General features: G+C 39.5%; 1 protein-coding gene across 1 annotated transcript in view; it reads right to left on the reverse strand.

The window, feature by feature from the left end:
• The window catches only part of PIK3R1 (phosphoinositide-3-kinase regulatory subunit 1), a 31,556-nt gene extending 9,199 nt beyond the window's left edge, over positions 1 to 22,357 (reverse strand). Inside the window, exons 1-6 of the mRNA XM_053448001.1 lie at positions 21,769 to 22,357; positions 4,893 to 4,985; positions 4,339 to 4,413; positions 2,860 to 2,991; positions 2,018 to 2,219; positions 1,564 to 1,643 (exon numbers count right to left, since the gene is read on the reverse strand). Of these exons, the coding sequence (XP_053303976.1) occupies positions 1,564 to 1,643; positions 2,018 to 2,219; positions 2,860 to 2,991; positions 4,339 to 4,413; positions 4,893 to 4,985; positions 21,769 to 22,102 (916 nt within the window). The 5' untranslated portion in view covers positions 22,103 to 22,357. The remainder of the gene's footprint in view (positions 1 to 1,563; positions 1,644 to 2,017; positions 2,220 to 2,859; positions 2,992 to 4,338; positions 4,414 to 4,892; positions 4,986 to 21,768) is intronic.
• Between the last annotated feature and the right edge of the window lie 599 nt (positions 22,358 to 22,956).

The raw sequence follows: 22,956 nt of genomic DNA on the forward strand, positions 1-22,956 counted from the left end.
ACGAAGCCTTATTTCAGAGCAGTGATAAAAAAGTACAGAAAGTTCCTACTTTACAGCCTAATTAGAGATATTGATGATAAGAAACATTGTTGCTGTATCGGGCATCTGCTGACTTATATCATGTGCTCAGGCAAGAGTAAAAATACAGGTACACAGCACATATAGCTCCGCTAGACACCGCATTTATCTAGCCGTCAGGGTATCTTAAAAGTAATAGCCCGTCTTGTTTCCCTCAGCTAAGTGGGAAGAGGTCTTTAACTTTGGGTCTAGAGCTTTTTCTTGGGTTCTGGGACCAATTCCCAGTGAAGACTATTCAAAAGCTATTTTTAAGGAAACTGGAGTAGGGCTGGTGAAGAAAATGTATTTAATAAGCTCACTGTCAGCACAGAGACATTCACTATTATCATCTGCCCCAGAGTATTACAACCCTTACCTGAAAGAACGCATTAATAATCTACTCAGGTGGGTAACATATCTGATGCCAATAAAAATGTAATTTCAGTACGTTATTATACCCTGGCTTTATTCATGACAATTTGGGAAAAGAAAATAAAAATAAAAGAGCTTTTGTTTTTTTTATTTATTTTTGCTGCACAAGAAGTTAACACTGTAAAAAAAGTAAAGTCTCTGCTAGAATTTCTGGATAAAGCTTAAACCTGTTAGATATTTCCAACCCTGGCAATGTACTTAACGCCCTTCTTTTGAAATATGGGATTACAGAAAAGAGCACTATGAAGCACTGGTTATTAGGCAGACAAGCACACAACGCTGTTGTTCTTACTTCATTAACACTTGTGGTTTCATGCATTGTAGCTTTAGGAACAGCTTTAAGAAGCAGAACCACCGCCATGCCCTTTTGCAAAGTACATCAGGGCAAGAGGTATGAACATGACCTGTTAAACCACTTTAAGGGAACAGCAACTAATTGCTGAACTAAAGAAGAAAAAAAAAGCCAAAAGCCTTTTGCCTTTTTAAGCAGCTTGAAGGAAAGTTTTGGTACTTTGTGTTAGAAGGGTTACATATAGTTAAATGTGCATATAAAAACAAAAACAATGAAAGAACGAATGAAACATAACAAAAAAAAAAAAGTTTCAATCCACGACGCTTGCAACCAAAAAAGCATCATACTAGTCACCTAGCTCATTTATAGTACAAGTCCCCACGTCCATTTCTGCCTCTTGTAATCATTGCCCGACTGATGTTGATATTAAATTACAGGATTGCTGTCACACAAGTGAACAGCGAACTATGAAAGAGAAAAACCAGCCCAGCAGCTGCAGACTCCTATACACAGCCTAAAGCTGGCAAACGATTCCGGGACTAAGGATCATTACTGGCGAACCCACCATAGTTCACAGGGGCTTAAATGCCTGTATACTGCTAGCATTGCAAGGACTATGCCTGAACTTGTACAGATATACAAAGCAACCCCTTACTTGCCACGTGTCTGCGTGCAATTCTAAATCTGGCAGTAGTAGTTTCAGAGAACTGTTCGTACATAACTACACGCTCAAATAACCCTCGGGTAAAACTACGCTGAAAAGAAAAAGAAAAAGATTTTACCTGGAGCTGCTTGCCTCTCATTCCATTCACTTGCAATGAGAACTTCTAGGATCTGAGCACTGTACTCAGTACTGTCAGAGCTAGAACAGAAAACAGTAAGATAATTCATTAGTACAGTATGAAAAGTATAAACGTAGGCGGTAAACAGCAAAAACTAAATATTGAAACAGCATGGCAATTTTAAATCCCAAATGTCATAGCTTCAACAAAATTCTGAAGTTAGTCTTAAGTTTGTATTAATACAAACTACTTTTCAAAACCAGGGTCAGTAACCTAATCAAACATTACGCAACGTACCCTCTTTAAATGTGGACACATTTTGCTATATATATAACTACATTTATATATATATATATATATATATATATATATATATATATATATATATATATATATATATATATATATATATATATTCACACACGCACACCTATAGAATTATTCAATAACATACCTCGATAGTTGGTTTCTGTAAAGAAGTGGGCTAAAAATTTCGGCAAGGAACTTTGCGCTTAGCTGGTTTTTGCTGGAACTTTGACACAGTTGAAAGAAATGCTTCAGTAGATATTGGAGTGTGAGCCTGTACTGGTGAGGAACGTTTGCAGATTGGATGATTTTCCTCAATATCTGTGCATAGTCATCCGAATTTAAAGATTCTGCAGGAATAATTAAATCAAAATGATAATCCAGTCTGTGGAAAATTCACCATTCAGAAAGGTTCACAGTTGTACGTGCAAATGGAAACTCTTCAAAAAGTCTGAGAATTTCATTTGCAGCGATGTCAACCGCAGATTTCAGAAGGTGGGATTATTTACAGTGTTACATGTCACTGGCTATGAAATTCCACCTACAGGTCTCGTTCTCTGAAGGTTATCAGCTCAGTATCCTGTTTCAAGAACATGTGACAGAACATTAGGGCTGTGGGGTAAAAACTGAGACGTCCTACTCTCTCTCTACATGGACTTTGTGAAAAAGATAAGCGTTATAATGACAAGCAGGTGCTCAAACCGGCACAGGCTGCTGAACCCAAGAACACTATGTCCTCCCCAAATATGCTACAGTTGCCAGCACTGATAAAAAAAAGGTTAACAATTACCTCTTTATGCACACAGATAGAGAGGCCTTGATATTGTTAAACATTATATGTTTTATTCTTCTAAAAAGGTCCACATTCATTCTGCCTATAATGCTCATGAAGCAGGTGAACAGGTGTTTTTTGTATTGCATTTTCTAAATGTTTCCTGAGTACATATAAAAACATTAAAACCAACAAGAAAACGTCTTTAAGCAGCATACCTCTGACAGCAGAGAGCATTTCATTGTATATTAAAGCTGGAATGACAGGGTTTGGGAGATCCAAAAGATATCGTTTTAAAGCATCTGACAAAGTAGGTAAATCAAACTGCTCAAAATCAATCCCGGACGGATCTGCAAAAGAAACACATTATGGAAGAAAGTTAAAAAAAAAAAAAAAAAAAAAAAAAAAAAAAGCATCTTACAATTTTCAGCAAAGCTTTGCATAAATATGAAAATAAATCTTACACAAAGCCAATATTCACTAATAAACCCACTTTGTCATTTAGAAAAGGCCTTCCAGTGACAAAATATATTCATACGGCACAGTCCAAGCTCTGTCATACACTAAAATGCTACAAAAGGCTTTCTTGAAACTACCTGAGGTTTGTTATACAAGTAATAAGGTTATAAAAAGATGATTCTAACAACTCAGTGTTTTGAGGGCAAATATTATGTGTAAACAAGCATTACGATGAGTCTTGTAAGGGTGGGGAAGGGTTTGATCAGAGATACTTTAAGGTCAGAGTGACGTTCTCTTAAAGTGACAGTATTGTGTCTTGTTCTGCTCAACCAACAATTAAAACTACAGTACTTAGTAGTTTAATATACATTAACTGTCTTATTGTACAACTCCACAAACTATGACGAGGCTAGATAAATGAATAATAAATGTAGACATGAGATATTGATTAAACCCCCCCCCCCTATGCATTTGCATAGGGAAAAATAGTACTAGCTGTGAAAATTACATTAGTAATTGTAGTAATGATATACAAAAAGTACAATGTATAGTAACCTAAAATCTCAATAAAGGGGAAAATAGTGCCTTTATTTCTAAAGCAATCTCTACTACAAAAAATATCAAGGGGAGTGGTTTCAAGGAATTATTACATTATTAAAACAATCCTATGTATACTCTGAGTATGTACCTAACAATTAAACACAACAATGCCTGATTAAAAGGTATTTTAAAGTTAGCCAATTTGGATAGCCCAGAAGACAGCTGAAGGCTGCATAGAAATATAGTGGAAAATTACAGCTAATGTGAAAAAAAAATCAGACTACAAGCTCATGGTGTGCATCGCCATCTACTGGTAGGAATGCAGAACACAGCGGTTATAATCAGCTAAGGAACTGGAGCAGAACCCACAAAATGCTTACAATTATTCGAAGAATGCGTTCTTAAAATTTTTACTTGTGTATAAAACAAATTTAGGTTACCTACACAATTGTATCATTAAACAAGCTCTGCGTTCATTGTGCATTCATTCTCAAGTTTTGCTCAAGTGTCAGTGAGAAGCTTTTATCCATTCTTCGAATGCTGACAGCAAAAGGGATGAATCATGCACACCATGACAAGTAAGCATGGGAAAGCCAGAGGGGCCTAGAGCCTAATACATGGCTAAGCAGTAGAGGGGAGAAGGGGTCTGGGAATTCCCTTATCATCCAGCTGCTGCTCCTCACCACAAATCTACTTACCACATTCAAGGATCTGTCGCAGATCGGCCACGGTGCTGGAACCTAGCGATCTGTACAATATCGAAGATTCCAGACCTAAAAAACAGATGTAGGTGTCATGCAAACACACTTACTACATGGCATATAATAGTAGGAGGTGAGCACTTTAAGTAAAAGGGTGTTTCAGGTCATACAACCAGAGCTGCCAGACACAAGGCTAGCCATTTACCTTATTGCCTGTTGCAAACCAATTTAAATATGCATGATTAACAAATTAAAGCAAAAATGGCTTTGTGGAAAGTTTGTAAATGCATAAAAAAAAAAAAAAAAAAAAAAAAACTTTTGTTAAAAAAGCCACGTGGATGTCGGCAGCATTCTGGTCTGTCTTTCAGTATATATTTACATGTCTGCATATAGGTCACACAACAGGTTCTTTTATTCATCCTTTACACTTTGTGATGTTGATTTGGAAACATACAGTTTTGCTACTCAGTTGTTATGCTTATAGTAAAGTAATTGTAACATTTATCATCGTGTCTGGCTAACGCAGATGCCTTGTATCGCAAGAGCTTTACCTTTTCTTTCGATGGCTTCTATGAGCTTAATAAGCATTGGTGGAGCAACATCAGGAGGTGAGAACTGCTCCGTCAGATCCGGAAGTGCATATGCTGCAGAAGGAGAGAGGGCAAAAAATGGGCATTAGTTTGCAGCCTGGAAACCCAACCTAAAACAGTATTAATAAGCCAAAGAATTGGGTTACATTTTAGACTCAGAACAAACACTTCATATATTTGACAAGTCTACGCAAACAGTACATTAACCATTTTCTTTATCGAAGGGGATGTGGCAATCACTTGTACCACTAAATTATAGTATGGTTAAATTTAAGCTAGAATGTTAAATGCAACGGATCGGAGGCTGCATGATTCCACGCTTAAGAAGTGTTTTTTTTATGAAAGGTAGAAGGAGACAAACTCAAAACCATACTTCCCAAGCGCTGTAGTTGACAAAAATGCTACACCGTACCATGACATTATCACATACAAGTACAGAAAGAAGAGAATGGGGCATACTGCTTGTGAGCTTACAACCTATTAAAATTCCTAGGTACCTCCCAAAAACCACACTAAAGCCATTTTCACCATTAAAGCACATGGCTATCTTTCTGTGAACATGGTGTAAATCATTTGCTCCTTAGAAATTCATACCTAAGGGAGAGTCGCGGGGGAATAGCACTTATCTTCCATTGTACAAAATGAGTTCAGTATAACCAAATTACCTTGGCAAGCTGCCCCAAAATACAGCCACCACCTTGCTTCCATATGTATATTCCCTTTACAGATCAGTTCTAGGTAGCTTTCCATGATGAGTAACTGTCAGTTTACTAAAATACATCAGAAGAGCCACGCAGCTTCAAGCGGACATTGCAGTTATATTCCCTACTGACTGCAGAGTACTGCAAAACTCACAATCATGGAGGAGATCAGATCATTTGCGATGTCAGTTTTCATTCCAAACCCCAGCCTGCAGCTGCTGGGTTTCACAATGAAACTCTGTTGTCAATGCGACTCTTGCACAAGGCTCCATATAGTGCGTGTGTGGTCTGTATAGAGAGTCACCTGAGTGCTTCAGGCCACCAGGTGTAAAACAAATCCTAACGCACAGGTCTAAATCTGTAATTGGCAAAGTCAACCTTTCACCTGCTGGTGAAATATGAGTGGTTGACCTACCAGCGTTGCTAGCCCCTGCATAGATGTATGATATTAGAGTACATTGCTGAGTTTCTAAGTAAATTTCGGAATAAAAACAATGGGGAGAAAAAAAAAAAAAAGGATGTTACTTAACAGTAACACATTATAACTCTCCAGCCTATAGAATATCCATGCCTAAACACAATCTGCTGCCTGATTAAACATTCCAGATCAGCAATTGTGTGAGAAGACATTTCCATGACTTATTCTCTTTGTGCTACAATCCATTTAATAATGTAGGCATCCAAATGGAAAAATAAACAGGCCAAAGCTTCATAAAAGGCATTCTTCACATTGACAAGAGACAATGGAAAAATGAATCCTCTAATTACTGGAATTAAACAATAACCCCTCTTAATCCTATGCAATTTACAAGCAAGCAGCTACTTCTGACCATATTGCAGGCATTTAATCTTTCTATACTTGCAGAGCTGGAACACCAACAACCAAAGACCGGAGAGAGTCCTTGGAGGCCAAAATGCTTGGAGTGCTCTCCTAGATTAATTTCCTGGAGGAGAGCAGCAAGCAGCGTTATGAAACAGAACCACGTAATTAAATGGAAATTCCACAGGCAGACGTTTAACATCTTTACAAGAGATAATGAAAAACAACAGCCATCCTAAATCATAAACTGTATGAGAAATGTGTATCCCATACGTTTGTAACATGGAATTGAAACATAACATGAGGTCCTCCTGGTTGTGTCAGTAGAAAGCTATATCCAGACCCCCACCGGCCAGATCCCACGCTCATGTGTCGGTAGCATAGGGATGGGTACTAAGCAGAGAAAATGGGCCCTTTCAGGTTTTTTTCTAGTTTTAAAACACCAAAACGTGTAATAAACTATGTTACTGTACAAAGTTAATTTGGCTATTGACAACCTTAACAAATGTGAATTGTTTCTGACAAGAGGCTATCTGCCGTCTTTACAATATAAACCTTGAACAAGTCAAATTACACTAACAATGAATGGTTTTCAGCAGGACTGGATAAAATCAACATGCCCCAAACAATTAACCACTGGATTATTTTATATAGGCTGGCTTAACAAAACGTGCAAACCTCCCAAATGTTACATTTATCCAACACTGTAATGTTAGTGGAATATAAACCAGTTCAAACAATAAAGACATCCAATAAAGGGCATCGCATTCAACGATCCCCGGTAGAAGACTCCCTACTACCGCACACAGTTAGCTTTTCAGTCCTGTCCAAAGCATGCACTGTAATCGGCTGTACAGTATGCTATTCACGACTACTAGCCGATGATCATTTACATTTCATCAATCACCCTTTGTGTGCTCAGAAAGAAATGCATTTCAAAGGCCGAGATCTGTAAAGCAGCTATTTAAAGGAAAAGGAGTAGCTAAAAAAGTTCCCTTTGCAGCTTGCGCTTAGCTGTAAATGCTGCGCACAGGAATGGGGGTGTGAATGGTGCCTTTTCATTTTAGGAAGGCAGACAGGAAATGATAATCTCTGAATGGGGGGGGGTCGACATTTTGGCATGTCAGCAGCGAAAGCATGAGAAGAAAAAAAAAAAAGGAAGGACATTATGAATGCAGAAGCCTAGAATAAATAACATGTCCACAAAGCAGGAACAGGAAACCAGAACATGTTTTCAACACACATGCACATCGTCTATAGATCCACCATTCAGAACAAGCAGTGACTATATAGAAGGCTTAATTTCTTAGTGAATATTTCTTTACCTGCTACCAAAATTCGTGCTTGCTTGGAATTGTGCTGAAACGCGGCTTGTAGTTTTGGTGCTACAAATCCCCCCTTGAGAAACTTTGCCACTTTGCTAATTCCTTTGCTACAATCCACAATCAGTTTCTCGCTGAGGGCAATCATTTTCGGTACTTGGGAGCTTTCAGCTCAGGGAGAGCAGGAAAGGAGCAAAAGGCAACATCAGAAGCTCACAGCCCAAGTGCAAGAACAAGCGTGTGTAGTAGAACCTCTTAGGCGGTCAGAGGAAAAAAAGCGGCCGATGACACCTTATCCCCGCTGCGTTTTCCACTTAATCTATTTTTACACAGAGCAAATCAGTTGGCGAGATGGCTTGAGATGCCCTCCAATCCCCTGGCTCTTATCTCTTGGTAACAGAGACTGGCTTGAACAGAGTTGCAGAAGCCGACAGCATACCTTACATTTACAACGCTGCCAACATAGCTGAAGTGCAAGATGAAACCAGCACACAGCTGCACCTTTTGGAGAGGTTTAACAGAAAGATATTATAAAGCTAATACCTGGCAGAGCCGAGTGGAAATTTAAAGCTTCTATATTTGTTCCAGACGTACATACCTGTGCCAAAAAAACTCTGCTGTCTGAAGCATAAAATAATTTGAAAGCATACATGAATCTTTGTATGGGAACATACAGGGCATAAAATAGCAACAAGTAATGTATGAACTAGGACCTTTAACTTCTTATTGTTACATATTCATGTTAAGGCAGACTTAATGCGATTAGTGCATGTGGGATCTCTCATGAACAGTGGAGTGCGAGGGGTCTACATTATATAAAATTGAAATGCTCTTGCCCACCTAAGTGAATACAGGTACTCTATATGGACAGAAGTATTGGGACACCTGTCCATTACATCAACCTAAATATATAGACATTAATATGTAGTTCTATTCTGTTGCTCGCTGAACTTGTTTTGGGGTTTTCCTATATCATACACAAGAAAATCTGCCCTCTTACCCTAATTCTGGAATGTACTTAAGTTCCTGGAAGCTGTTCATCAGACCAGTCACCTATGAAACCTTGTGCATTAGCAATGCTGGGCAGGTTAGTAGTTTTATATAGGCTATGCCAAGAAAATACAGTTTTCCTAATTAGTGTCCTGGCTAAAAGAGCGAGTGCAGGTGAATGGCCCTTGAGGTGTTGTACATCATGTTCCGACAGTTCAGGCCTCACTAACTTTATGAATTATGAGCTGTCATCTGCTTTATATCTGCTATAGAATACGCTTCTTAGAACTAGATGCTATAAATAAGAGAACAGATGGCTTTTGTTGGTTCCAATCAGAGCTTAGATGCCTTCTGGTCAAATGCCCTAACAAATAGTACTGCCTTTTACATTTCATTTTCTTTTTACATTAAGAACTTTAAACTTGAAAGGAAGAAATATTAAGTGCTGGAGGATTCACTGGATAAACCAAGTGTGTTGTGTGTGTGCCGTCACATTCCCCCAAACCTAAAGCCATATGACTAAATCTTGTATGAAAGAATATACTATTCTTTGAACTACAGAACATGTAAAATATGTAACTAAAACAATAACACATTTTAAAAATGTCTATTTTTAAAATCGATCAACCAAAATAAGTAAAGGAGCTCCATGTTCTCTCTGTGATACGGCAGCCTTACAATACTAGGAGGCCCAACTCAGGCCAGGATGAGGCAGTCATGCAGCAGCGAGCTATCGAGCATATTTAATATCTATGTATATCGCTCTACACATCTCAAGGCACGTTGCATTTGCACTTGCAACACTAATTTTGGCTTTTTCCAGATAATGCAAAGTTAATTTGTTACCAAAATGCTACACAAGTTAAGGAAAAGGTTACAGTTATAAGTGTAATCACTTCTGTCATTACCCTGGAATGCTTCATGCAATTTAAGTTGATTTGAGATTTAACTTGAACCGTTTCTGGGAAGAGGAAGAAAAAAAAAACTATTCAAAAGCATGGATTACCAGTTTTATAAAGGGGTTTCTCTGGCAGAACCCACACCCTCCCTACTACTACTACTACTACTTTGAACACAGACTATCACCAAATATAAAAATAAGATTACTGGAGTCAAGATAAAGAAATGAAGGAAAACGTGAAATTATGCATTATGTCAAGATAAGTGGTATAAACTGTGGATTTAGTCATGTCGTATTAAATAGCCTGAAATTTCCACTGCGCTATACTTCATTTAAGAGTTCCTTGCATCACCACATTGGGTGGATCAATTTGCTTTGTTACTACTTTATACTAACATTTAACCTGATTGGATACCATTCAAAACATTTTCCAGCCCTGATTCTGATATTTATTTATATAGGTATATATACACACACATACATATATATATATATATATATATATACATACATACATATACACACACACACACACGATATCCACACGTGGTGGAAACATTTTGAAATGACCCCTTACCTGCCATCAATGGCATCTACTGCATGAATATGTACCTTTTTTTCCTACAGGTGATGAAAGGCATGTCTACTGTGAAATGCCAATCCTGCTGCACAGGGGATGATGGGAGAAGGTGACCCGACACCAGGGAAGAAGTGAAGTCCACTAAATGCATCTGGCTTATTGACAAATTGTGACAGGTCAAGTCAGGCTCTGAATAGTGTATTTATTTTAAACTGTGTGTCACGCTTTCCATCATTGAGTCTCTCCACTGTCACGCTATTAACAGCTATTTCAGTCTAGCATTCTTTGCTTCTTTAACGCGGTTAACACGAAAGCCACGACGGGTTAGGATTTGGTAAAATGTAATAAAATGCCAAAGGCCAAGCAATGCTATATCCTCAAAGTAGACTGGATGGTGCAAGAGAAGTGTAAATCTTAAACTCTGAACTAAAAATGCATGATTCGCATGACCTTGCGAAAAACCAAGTACATTTGGAGAATTAGGGGAGTTTTAGCTAAGCTACTGGTGGGCTGCCCCCAGAATGCAGTTTGATCTTTAGACTACGAAACAAACGTTTCATGAACAAACTATAACGTCTTATGTGCAGCTGTCGTATAGGAAAAAGTGCATGGTTAATTCGGCATTATGTAAACGGCAATCAGGCATTATTTACTTATAGGGCCAACACAACACTATGGAGCTTTAATGGAATCCCAGGGGCTTACAGGCGAAACAGAGGCAATCCTAACAAGCAGTAACCGCTTGTGTGCCAGGAGAAGCGTCTGGCACGCACAGGATTTAGATCCAGCCAAGAACACTAATGGTGACTTCTAAGTTTTCCACCATTATCGAATCTGGAAACTAGCAGAGTATATATTTTACTACCAAAACCCTATGATCTTGAGCCCAGTACAACAAATTAAAACCACATTTGACTTGACTTTTCCTTATGAACTTTAGAGTTTCCCCGCAATAACACGCAGAATATTTGCCCCTTTCGCCTTCACAGAAAGGAAAGAAATTAAAAGAGAAGGACGACCGTTTTCTCTGGCATTTTAGATTTTTGTTCTGGCACTCTGTAAGCTTGCCAACAGACAGGGTTTGTTTTAAATATATATATACATTTGCCAACTTAAACAGCACTCTCCCCAGGCCATCAAGTAATGAAACACACATGTAGGCGCTTGCACGAATCTGTCAGATGAGAACTTCTTAAACCCAGTTAAACTGTTGCACAACCCTTACTGTGGGGGAGGGGAGCAGGGCCGAGCTCGTCGTGTACCATATACACTAAATCTAGCACCCATATGCAAAGGGTAAACATAAGGAGTAAATATTTTCAAAAGCCCTATATGCCGATGTCGGTGCCTGTCCTTCAGCCCCTGCTGACTGATTTGCTAAACCCTCACTGTCGAGGTTAATCCAAATGTCTTAACGTTTTAATCCACACAGTTTTTAAACTGCATCTGTACTTTATCCACCCTTTGACACCCTCCAATTCTCACAACAATATATTTTGCATTTTTTCCCTTATACTGCTGCTACAATGCATACGGCGATACTTTATTGTTCAAATTATACTGCATATAGACCCAGAGCAAAAGAATGGCTAACAAAAAGCCACACAGAAAATTATTATATTACCATAATTAAAAATAGGTTGCTATTGACTTTATGCTCCATCTGGTCGACTGAGCCAAGAACCTCACAATGTTTGCCGTTTCCAATCAGAACTACCCATACACAGAGCATTAATAACTAGTCATGCTTGCGTACAGCATCTCCCAAGGTTCAAAAGGCCCATTTTACAAAAGAACTCAACTACATGGAGATCTTGAGGGTCTTTTGGTAGCTAGCAGGTATAACCCACCAAGCATCGGTTCCATGCTGCTCAGGTATATACAGGATACATAAAAGGTGTTAAAATCAAACTACCGAAACAAAGCCGAGATATTTCTTGACAAACGACCACCGTACTTTTGTAAAGGGTATTAATATGGCACAATCACAGTTAAACATCTAAGAAACCCCCCAATGAAAACACTTTTTGACCCATACAAAAATAGAATATATTTGGCACCCATAAAAAGACAGAGGAGACAGGCCAATCCAAAGAGCTCCTAGGATTGAGAGACTCCAAACCTTTGTGTGGATAAGAGCGCTAGTCTAAGGACATAGCAACCAAAAGCACAGGAGTCAAGTGGAAACCAAACATGAGTCAGTAAACCACATTAAACTACTCAGAATCACCAGCATGTGCAGAAAAAACGCTCAAAAAAGCAATGTGTCATGTTGAGATTTGCATGTCTCACCAACGGGTGCCAAATTTACAAAATCATTAAAAATAAACGATACTTTGCTTTTACACAGGAGGCGCACAAGGCGTCGCAAGCGATGGAAGAGACTGCACAACAATATCCCATAAATCTCTATTTAAAGTCATTTTTCTAACTGTGTTGGGGGTGATTTGTGCAGCCACTAAATAAGATGATACTTTGACTAACATATATATAATATAGTAGGAAATGAGGTAAAGTGTGGTAAAAGCCAGTTAGACAATGACCAAATGCAGACAACATGGACAGGATCCCCAATGCCCCCCGTTAACATGCAGAAAACTCCGCTGGGATGCAAGGCACCCTCATCCATCAGCGCTGCAACTAGCTGCATGGGGAAACGCAAGCTCCCAGCGCCTGCGCATAGAGATGCAATCCAACAAGTCTGTGCCTCCTACCAAAATTCTGCTTCAATTTCATTGAGGCAAGTATACAAATGATAATACACTCATCTAGAACACAGCTGCATGCACCAACCCACCCAGCCTGAATGTATGGTAATCAATTCTACCAAAAGCGCTGGTATATGCAAAAAAAAAAAAAAAAAAAAGTAGCCTCTTTGCCGTCATTGAGGCCTGGAGCTGAATAATTTAAACCACAATTGAATTTTAAGCAAAAGAAATGTGACCTTAAACATACAGGTTGTAAATCACGCTTTTTCTGTGATAGTACTAAACCTGCCCCCTCAACCTTCTTACAACGCATCTGGTTTAAAATAAATAGTGCATTGGTTTCAGAGCCCCGGGGAGGATGCGACATGCTGAGCTCCAAAAATACAACACAAGGAAGCTGGTGAAAATCCAAGACATTGATCTTATCAGATTAAAAAAAAAAGGTTGTAAGTGTGTGTTTTACTAAAAGGCAAAGGGGAAATCAAGCAAGATCATGTGAAGATGTGTTCCAATTCAGCCACTTTCAAGTGACCTCCCAAAAATAAGAAAAAATAAAGGTGAAGAAGGCCTACTTAATGTCATATGAAGCTCTGCAGTAAAGCGGGGGATCCACCGTTTATTCCAGGGCTGGTCTCAGAAACATGAGAACCATAATTCCCCAACAGCTGGAGACTTAACAGCTTGGCTCCCACTCACAGACTAGAGCGTGAACGCTGCCCGTGTTTCATCCTCTAATAAGTGGAGGAGAGTTTCAGTCTACAGGGAATCATAACACCACAACGTCATGCTGGACATCTCTTCAACAAATAGCAGAACCCCTAAACATCTCTGCCATCCCCAAGAAGAGTCCTCAGTTAAATACCTCAAGGTGTCTTAATGCTATTAGGAAACAGAAAGCATCCAGCGCAGGTGTCTCGGGGATAATAAAATGGTGGGTAATTAGGTTTTTCAGTTTTAGAGACGTTTATTACACCGTTTCAGTCAATGTGGATGTGTTATACTCCGGTATTTCCGCGTAGGACACAGCTGCAGAACCCAGCCTGGCATTTTGGCTTTTTGTTTCCGTGTATAGGAGTGAACAAAGTGGGATTTGTGTCTGTTCAGATATTGTACACTGCGTTCCCTGTTCCATACACTTTTCTGTAAAGATTTTGTGCTGTGGCTAAATGGCTAGTTTGATTTACACCCAAAAACTGCAAAATCACCATTAACACTCAGTAAAGTCTGTGGCAGATCAACATTACAAACTTAAACCCCTTTAAGGATGTCTGAAAGATATAAAAGCTCACAAAGAACTTCACATCAGCCCCAAGTCCAGCACGGGTATACAGATCTCATTTGGCTGCATGACCCTGCTCAATTCATAAAGGACATATACATCAATTATTTTATTGTATTTAAATTTTGTTTCAATTATCACCAAATTATGTTAACAACAACAAAATAAAGTATCAGAGGTAATGATCTAGAAGAAAAAGCTAGAAATGCCCACGTTGGTTCAGGACAATGAAAATGTAATTTTGTTGGGATTTTAATAAAATCATACTCCCTCATCATAAATTCCTTTCCTACAACAGAACTTTGTCCCCTATACTGGCCGTTACAGCACAAGTATTATAATAATACCATAGATTAATATTTATAGTATTACCCATTTTGGGTGACATTGCATGGTTGATAAGAACAGTTTTAGATAGAGAACTGGAAAGCCTTGTTAGCAACCAGTATTTGTATTTTTATTATGGCTCCGTATATCTAAGACATGTCATGGGTGCTTTTTTTTTTGGTTCCCCGAAACAGGTTTCCTGGTCCGACTCTGTGCCAGCAGCAGGAAAGTGTGACTGATCCACCGACGGCCTGCACTTACTGCTGACATCTGATTCCTGACATCACATCCCCGAAGGTCAATAGAAAAACCAGGACAGGAGAAGCTGCAGGTTCAAGGTAAATGACGCATTCAGTGCAATTGCTTGCACCGCATAACCATAAACTTCAATGATTTTCATGCATTCAAACGCTATCCAAGAAAATTGCTAAATCAACCCACACATTAAAAACAAAAACAAACAAAAGAAAACACCCCAAGCTGCCTTCATCGATAAAAAAAATTGAAAAAGCAATTTAAATGTTAAAAAGAACACTCTATTCTAACTCTTTCCATAGACTAAATCAAGGGTCGATAAAGCCATAGTCACCATGGCGACTAGAAATCACTTCCTGGGAGGTATGCATGGTATTGGTGTGTCAGGCCAGGCCGGGCCCCTGTGCTTAGCTATAAGGGGGTGGCTGAGGTACGTGCTGTGGGCGCACACCTCACATTATGTGACCCAGAGAGGCAGCAGCAGCAGACAGCTTGCACGCAACACAGACGGGTCTGAGGAATTAAGAGGGAGGGGGAGGTAATGTATGTATGTGCTCATGTGTGCTATAGTGTTAGAGTCAGTGTGTGTGTGTCTTTAGTATACATATAGTGCTGGAGTCTATGTGTATATGTATAGTACTAGCTTCAGCATGTGTACTGCATTATAAGTATGTATAGTGTCAAAGTCTGTGTGTGCATATGGTGTTTAAGCATGTATATTTTTAGTGTGTCTGCATGGGTATAAGTGTGGTGATAGTGTGTATGAGCATACATTAGTGTATGGTATTAGCATGTGTGTGCATTAGTGTGTTACTATATGGCGTTAGAGTGTGTAAGTATGCGCGTTACAATTTAACAATTCATATTTATTAATTAGTAACTTAGTTTACTAATAAGAGTGAGAGAGCGATCCAAACCAAAATTTGTCGACTCCTGGCCTATATGTTGTTTTGCACACAATGCCTCATCAGCAGAGGAACATCCATCTTCTAATGATTGCCAATTACTCAAAATCAAGGTTCCAAGCTCACTGCAGCTTTCCCAAAATTCAAAATGAAGATGTTTATTTTAATTTCAATAATGTTCAGCTTGGGGTCCAATTAGTAACCGTTTCATAAAATGCACTGCAAAAACCTGCATAAGTTACTTTTATTAAACCCTTTCTGCCAGACTAAGTCTGCCGCAGCTGGTCGATTCACCAAAAGGGAAAGACTAGGAATCGTGAATCAGAAGGCTTACCAAAAAGTACAATGAAACAATCCAGCTTAATAAATTCTGCTGAACATTTAGGAAATCTTCCTTGAAGGCTTGATGGGGACTTTAATAGAAGTCAATACAGTAGAAAGGTGCCAGGGGTGACTGCTGATTTCTAAAGTTGCTGAAAGCCACTGCTTAATAAGCTTGACAAACGGCTTTTTAGAAAGTTAGCTCGAGGATGCACATGTCTTGGCATGCATGACACTAACCCACTATAAAAAGGAACAGAATTTTTACCCCAAGCAGTAAAACATAAAACTCACTGGGAAGAGCAGAAAGTTAAAACGTGAAGTGATAAAAAGTTATAAAAAAAATTTTGAAAAAAATTGCCATTTTACAAATCCATTTTGTCCAAAGGACGTGAAAACCTCAGACAGTGTAGGTTACTGATCCAAAGATTACATTATATGTGTCTAATAACACCGTACATTAAGGCAGCAGTTATTAGGGTGGCAGAGACTGGCATACACTGCTCCCCACCTAAACTCAAGCCCCCGTACTGAAGTTCTCACACAACTTTCACAACCAGACTACGCGCTTCCTGGCTGTCTCAAGCAGGTCTACACCGGCTCAGACAGGCTCGCTCTGGTATCTGCTTACCCTACAGCATTTCGGTTTAACCCTCTACAGTTACCAGAGATTGCAAATGAGGCCTTGTCTTTTCATAAAATCTTGCCAGTGGCTCGTTGACTGCCCCAAGCACATCCATAATTTACCCTCGTCCCTGACAAACGTGATACGTAGATAACAGAAAAATCATAACTACTCAATTCAGCATGGTGTTATGGAATCAGAGAAAAGACATTTCCTGAAAATACTTTTATTAAACTCACACAAAACAGAAAAAAAAACACTGAATTAAATACTTGCAAAGTAAAACACTAGCCTTAGCCAGGGTAAGAGACACGCATGTCTTCAATGTGACAATGGATTACATTAGTCGACGCCATGATCCAAGACACCAAAGACTTAAGACCTCATGCTGGCAAATTAAATATCTTAGTGAATTGCTGCCAAGAAGAATTTAGTCTACAGGAGAAGCTTATTCTCCTTGACAAAACTGCACACCGAGGCACTTCAGGAACTTAATGCTTGTGCCGTGTTGCCATGTCCTTAACTATAGTTTCCAGTATTATAATATTTATAAAGCACCATCACATTTCACACCGCTGTACAATGGTTAAGAGGAAATAACACGTAGTATTCACATAAGAATTCGGTCTTGCAGAAACAAAAGAAGGAACCTGCTGATATTAGCTCGTTACAAACAGTTTTATAGAGGACTTGACACTTTCTTGGTAAGTTTTTGTATTAAAAGTCACCTACATAACGTGGAGTTAAGGGGACAGCTTAGTCTCCAAAGGTTTTTCAAGTCCCTGTTCTCTGGATCTTCATTATGTTAAACCTCCCATAAGTTGCTGATTGTTGTTGGTCGGTTGAGGCAGCCTTTGGTGCGGTAAGAACAGGAAACTGACTACGCATGCTAGTTGTACCCGGATTCTACGAGATGAACATTTTAAACCAAATACCTCAAACAATTAGATGGATTACCAAACAAGTACAAGCTACAGGTAGATTTAAGAAGCGAATTTAGTTGCCAAAAGCTGTGATGGGGATTCTTATCCTTCAAAGTACATAAATCACACAATACAACAAGAAGCACCTGAACTTACAATACAGAACGCTGTATACAGGAATGGAAGTTGACATTAACAAAAACGTAGTTTTATCTCTTTCCCCCCAATTAATTTCTATGCTGGCCACCATCGTTGACAGTCTTGATATTTTATGTGATTTTCCCAGCTCAATCACCATAATTAGCTGATTTTTTTATGGCAATACTAATGGAATCCATAGACTAATCAGTAGTCAGACTGTTCAGCTCAATGATTAAGACAAAGCTGTTAAAGGTATTGCTAATCACAGGCAGTATAAGGAGTCAAGGTGTTTGTTTGCAGACTGGGCTAAGATAACAGAACTAGGAAGGCAATGAAGGGGCCAATATACAGCTTCCTGCAACACTACTCCAAAGAAGACTGGTTTCAAAAGTTAAATGTTTTAAAAATATATACAGGTCATGGGGGGAGTTCCTCTTTAACGAAACAGTCGATTGACTGAGAAGCAGAATTTATCTAGGCGTCCGTCAGTGTGAAACGGTTGTTGTCTACCTTGTATTTTAATTATACTTTAATTATACTTGCTTCAGAGTGATTTACACCTCTCATGTGAAATAATAGCCTGTAATCTGCCTCACCTGAGATTTTCTTTTTGACATTAACACCTGTCAACAAGTCCTCGACAATAGATCTAGCGAGGAGGGGGGCATGTGTATACTATGCTAAATTAACACATCAAAATACTGGCCAATGGTGGCTATGTACAGTCAATACACCCTTCATAATTCCTCAACACAATAGCCAGCTGCATGCTCAACATACACAGCAATGAATTTGCCATTCATTCACTAAAATGAGTTGAAACTAAACTATCCATCGTGAAGGACCCAACCTCAATAATCTCGATGGATCAGTTGGCACTGCATAAGCAATGGTTCTATCTACAAGATGAAATGTCTTCACGGTTTAGTAAATAAATAAGGACAATATACATGGATGATTAGCCCATTATCAGAATTAGATGCAGGGTTTCCCACGTAATTATTTGTGTCAAAAGCACAAGGTTTCAGAAGCGCACATTCACGAACACCCAATGAATTCTACTCTAGCGGTTCTTAGATCAGTACTTAGCTACTGCTTGCCCTTCTAGAATATTCTGGTAAAAGAGGGCATCAAGCGTATTTTACTTTCCAACATTTTCACAGAAACAAAATTAAAAAAAACATGAAAAAAAACTTTTGGTTTTTGACATACCAGTTCTATCATGAAGGTTCTAAGGGGGTTTTCACAACAGATCTGATACGGAAGAAGAAAAAAATACCATGACTGAAAGACTCATGATATGGTTTGTGAATATAGAATATAGCTCCATGATAGTTTTCTCTAGAAATTTTAAACAAAAAACTAGGAAGTCAAAAGCTTTCAAACCGAAAAATACAATCTCACACCCACAGACTTTAAGAGTTACAAATAATGTTACAAAGCTATAGACGGATACATTTTCTTCATTCAAGTAGAGACAACCAACACTTTTAATTTTACAGTATCCTTTCAACAACACAATTTAAAGTCCGGAGGGATTACACGCAGTAAGTGATTAAACACCTGCCTTATCAGACATAATCCTCTTTAACTGGTCTTTAGAGATCATCTGTTTCACAAAATCGTTTACAACTAAGAAATATTTCAATGTAATAACTACTTCATTGCTGGAAAGATGAAAAAAACATGCTGATTTTAAAAATGTCAAGTAGGAGTCTTAAAGGCAAACAGACTAAAAATGGTTTCAGTCAATGGTATTTCACCATATGTTAAACATCCTACCATGAGATACATGAAATGTCTATACAGTAGACAGTTTTAGGGGACATGTTAAAAAATACATAAAACCCCCTGGCCTAATCGGCTGCAAGGACGACCTGACCAGCAGATGGCACTTTTAACTCAAAATGCAACCCTCGACATGCAACATGCTCCTTATGTTTCCAGTAAAATAGAGAGATGATTTTAAACATTTTATGAAAGTTACATCAAATATACCATTTACAGCCCAATTCCATATGGCAGCACAAGCTGCTAGTATTACATGCGCCGAACCAACACAGGGGGATCTTCTCTTAGCATGCAGAATATCACATATGGAGTGAACTGCGTTGTGCTTCGTTACTACACATGCTGACTTGTGTAATGTCTTACATGGTTTTGATGAACCCCATGCTGTTTGGTATTTAGCACACTTTAAATTTGGGCTTCACTTAGAAACCGTTTAGGCACCTTCTTTTCAACAGTCCAATACTACTCAACTTAGAAACTTTAAAAAAAAAATCTGAACTTTGGAGACACAAAGGCTTAATATCAGTGTGTGTGTAAAATTATATATATATATATATATATATATATATATATATATATATATATATATATATATATATATAATGTACCGAGTATTCTCGGTTTAGTTCATTGTGTACCAATATATATATACATATACACACCAAAAACATCAAGGTCTGCCCAACAACAAATACAACAAATGGTGATGGTGACATTCATCATCTCTCCTTGTTCATTGATGCTGAAGGATACGGTTACCAGCCTCCTTTAGCATCGGATTGATGCTATTGAAATAATCATTACTTCTATAGATGTGCCCAGCACACTAATGTCAATAAAGAACAATGTTCAGAGTTAAATGTAAAAGTTGTTCAAAACCTAAGCTCAGCGTCAGCCCACATATGCACTCAATGCAAAGTAATTATCTCTGTGATCTCCTGCTATACAGCACAGATGGAAGGGTGAGCCACCTAGAAAGAGGAAGAAAATCAATAACGGTCTCATCTACAGGAAAAAGGCTTCTTTGTATAAGACACCAAGCACGTCACGGCTTCGCTATTAGGCTCCATTGTCACAATAAAGCACTGAAAGGTAAACCTTGTAAACTGTAGCGGGTGGGACTGTCTGCATTTAACGTAAAGAAATAAAATATTATTCAAGTGCATTCAGACCCCAGAATTTCAACACTGTGGGGTATATTCTCTAACATGACAGTTATGGCTTCATTCACTCGCATCACTATACATTACAAAAGTCCAACCCCAGTGAGCCCCAGCTGCAAGAAGGGGTTTGTTGGCCCTGTATAATGTATAGTGTAATCAGTGAGCGTCCACACATTAAATTATGCATTTTGCTGGGCCAGCTCAGATATTGTTGATGGATAAACCAACCAGTGCTGGCCCTTCCTAATGAATAGTGAAATAAGGGTAGACTTATAAACTCTCACTTTAATGAATAACCCCCTGTGAGAGAATCCAGCAAGTATCTGAACCTTACCGAAATGGAGCGATAACCTAAAGAGCGCAAGGGCAAAAACACAATTCCCACACATCTGTTAAATGGCAGGTCATATGTTGCTGGCTTGAACACAGACGTGTCAGTTTAGGACCCGCTCGCTTCTCCCGTAATGAGATCTGTATTCCCGGGAGGGTCACATTCGCCACATTCATTCACTTCCAGAATTGCAATTATGGCAGGAAAATAAAACTCCATGTGAACAGGATCATGGAAGCGAAGCGCATCACACCGCTTACATTAGCCTTCAGTATATAAGGAACCGGTATAGGGCGAGGTTCCATACAGGCATGTCATGTATGTATGTTATATGCTACAGGAAAAGGCTGCAATTCTGGAACACAGAACATGCTGCAGTCGCATCCCATGATGTTAATCGGAATTGTCTCTGGAGAATATAAATATACAAAAAGCCATATTTTGAGACATCATCCAGCAAATTATCTCCAGCAGTCACCAAACCGCTGTAGGGGAGTGCTCACAAAGATGCCGCAGATAAATGAATCGCTATGAATACTACTTCCCCTTTAACTCCCACAACCCTCAGCTTGCTGCACCTTTAACTCAAGTTTAGAACTGCGGAAAAGCGTAAAGCTGGCTGCGTGTGATGGGAGTTACAAACCAACCCCCAAGTATGCCCAACCTTTAACCCCCTTGGGGAAGACAAATAGGTTCCCCATGCACAGAACGCAAACAGCGACCTGGCAAAAAAGTTTATTTCCTGAAGACTTACCCTGAGCTTCTGCTCCTGCCTCGCCACGAGATACCCCGGGGGCCACAGGCAGAGGTCTGGGAGGACGGGGTTTGGGAGTCGGGGGGCTGATCTTCTTCCTACCAATATACTCCACGTATGTGCCGGGGAAGTCTCCCCTCTCGCCCGTGTTCTCATTGTAGCCATTAAGCCAGCCAATCTGCTCAGGCCTCGCCTCGTTGCCCTCCCCAAACCCCAGGGCCACCAGGGTCCCCCGGTTCACGGTGAGGATGTCGCCCACCCTTAAGTCGATGTCCTCGTCCCGCTCCTTCTTGTACGGGTACAAGGCCCGGTACTGGTATCCCTCCGCGCTCATCTTGCAAAAATTAAGGTCCTTCTCCGCTTGCAACAAGCAACGGCTTTGAATGCAACAAAGTGCTGGCTGCACGCTCACACTGCCCGGCCACCGGGAGACTGCCTGGAGTCGGACGCGGCTGAGCTTGCTCTCATTTCTCTCTGTGTCCTTCCTCCTAGCTGCCCCTTCGCCTCCTTCCTTCCTTCCTCGACGCCGAAGACACGAGAAGCACGAAAGCGAAGCAGCGCTACACAAGGGAGAGAGCGAGGCAGTCGGGTGGGAGGGGAAGGGGTGATACGGTAACCGCACGTACTGCGACTGCGCGGAGCCTGACACAAAGCGCGCCCCTTCGCGCAGCTGTCACTCAGTAGTCCCTAGACGCCAGTGGGTAGGAGGACTGACAGTACGAGCATCGTGGGCGTAGTCGCGGTCGCCATATTAGGAACGGGCAAACATTACTATGCTATGTGCTTTGTTATGCCCGGGAACTTTCCTACTTTCAAATAACCCTCTTACCAGTTTGTGATAATTATTGCGTGTGTGTGAGTGAAAAGTTTGCACTATTGTGTAAAAAGCACAAAAAATTAAATAAATGACCCCAAATAAATACCTTACTCAGCTACATAAACCATACATGGCTTATATATCACACAAGAAGCTAAGGCTAGCTGCAGTCGACGTCAACGGTGGCCACCTTGGTCCATTTGACATTATTAAACATGGATCTGTATTTATTTTTAAGTTAGACATTATTATTATTAGAAAGCAGAAAATGTGGCACCCAAGACAGAAGGAAATAAAATGTCATTACATATTATTACAGGACTCAGAAACCACCACCACCACAACATGAAATTTCATATCACATTAATTTT

Source organism: Spea bombifrons, chromosome 1, assembly GCF_027358695.1.
Source record: "Spea bombifrons isolate aSpeBom1 chromosome 1, aSpeBom1.2.pri, whole genome shotgun sequence".
NCBI lineage: Eukaryota > Metazoa > Chordata > Amphibia > Anura > Pelobatidae > Spea > Spea bombifrons.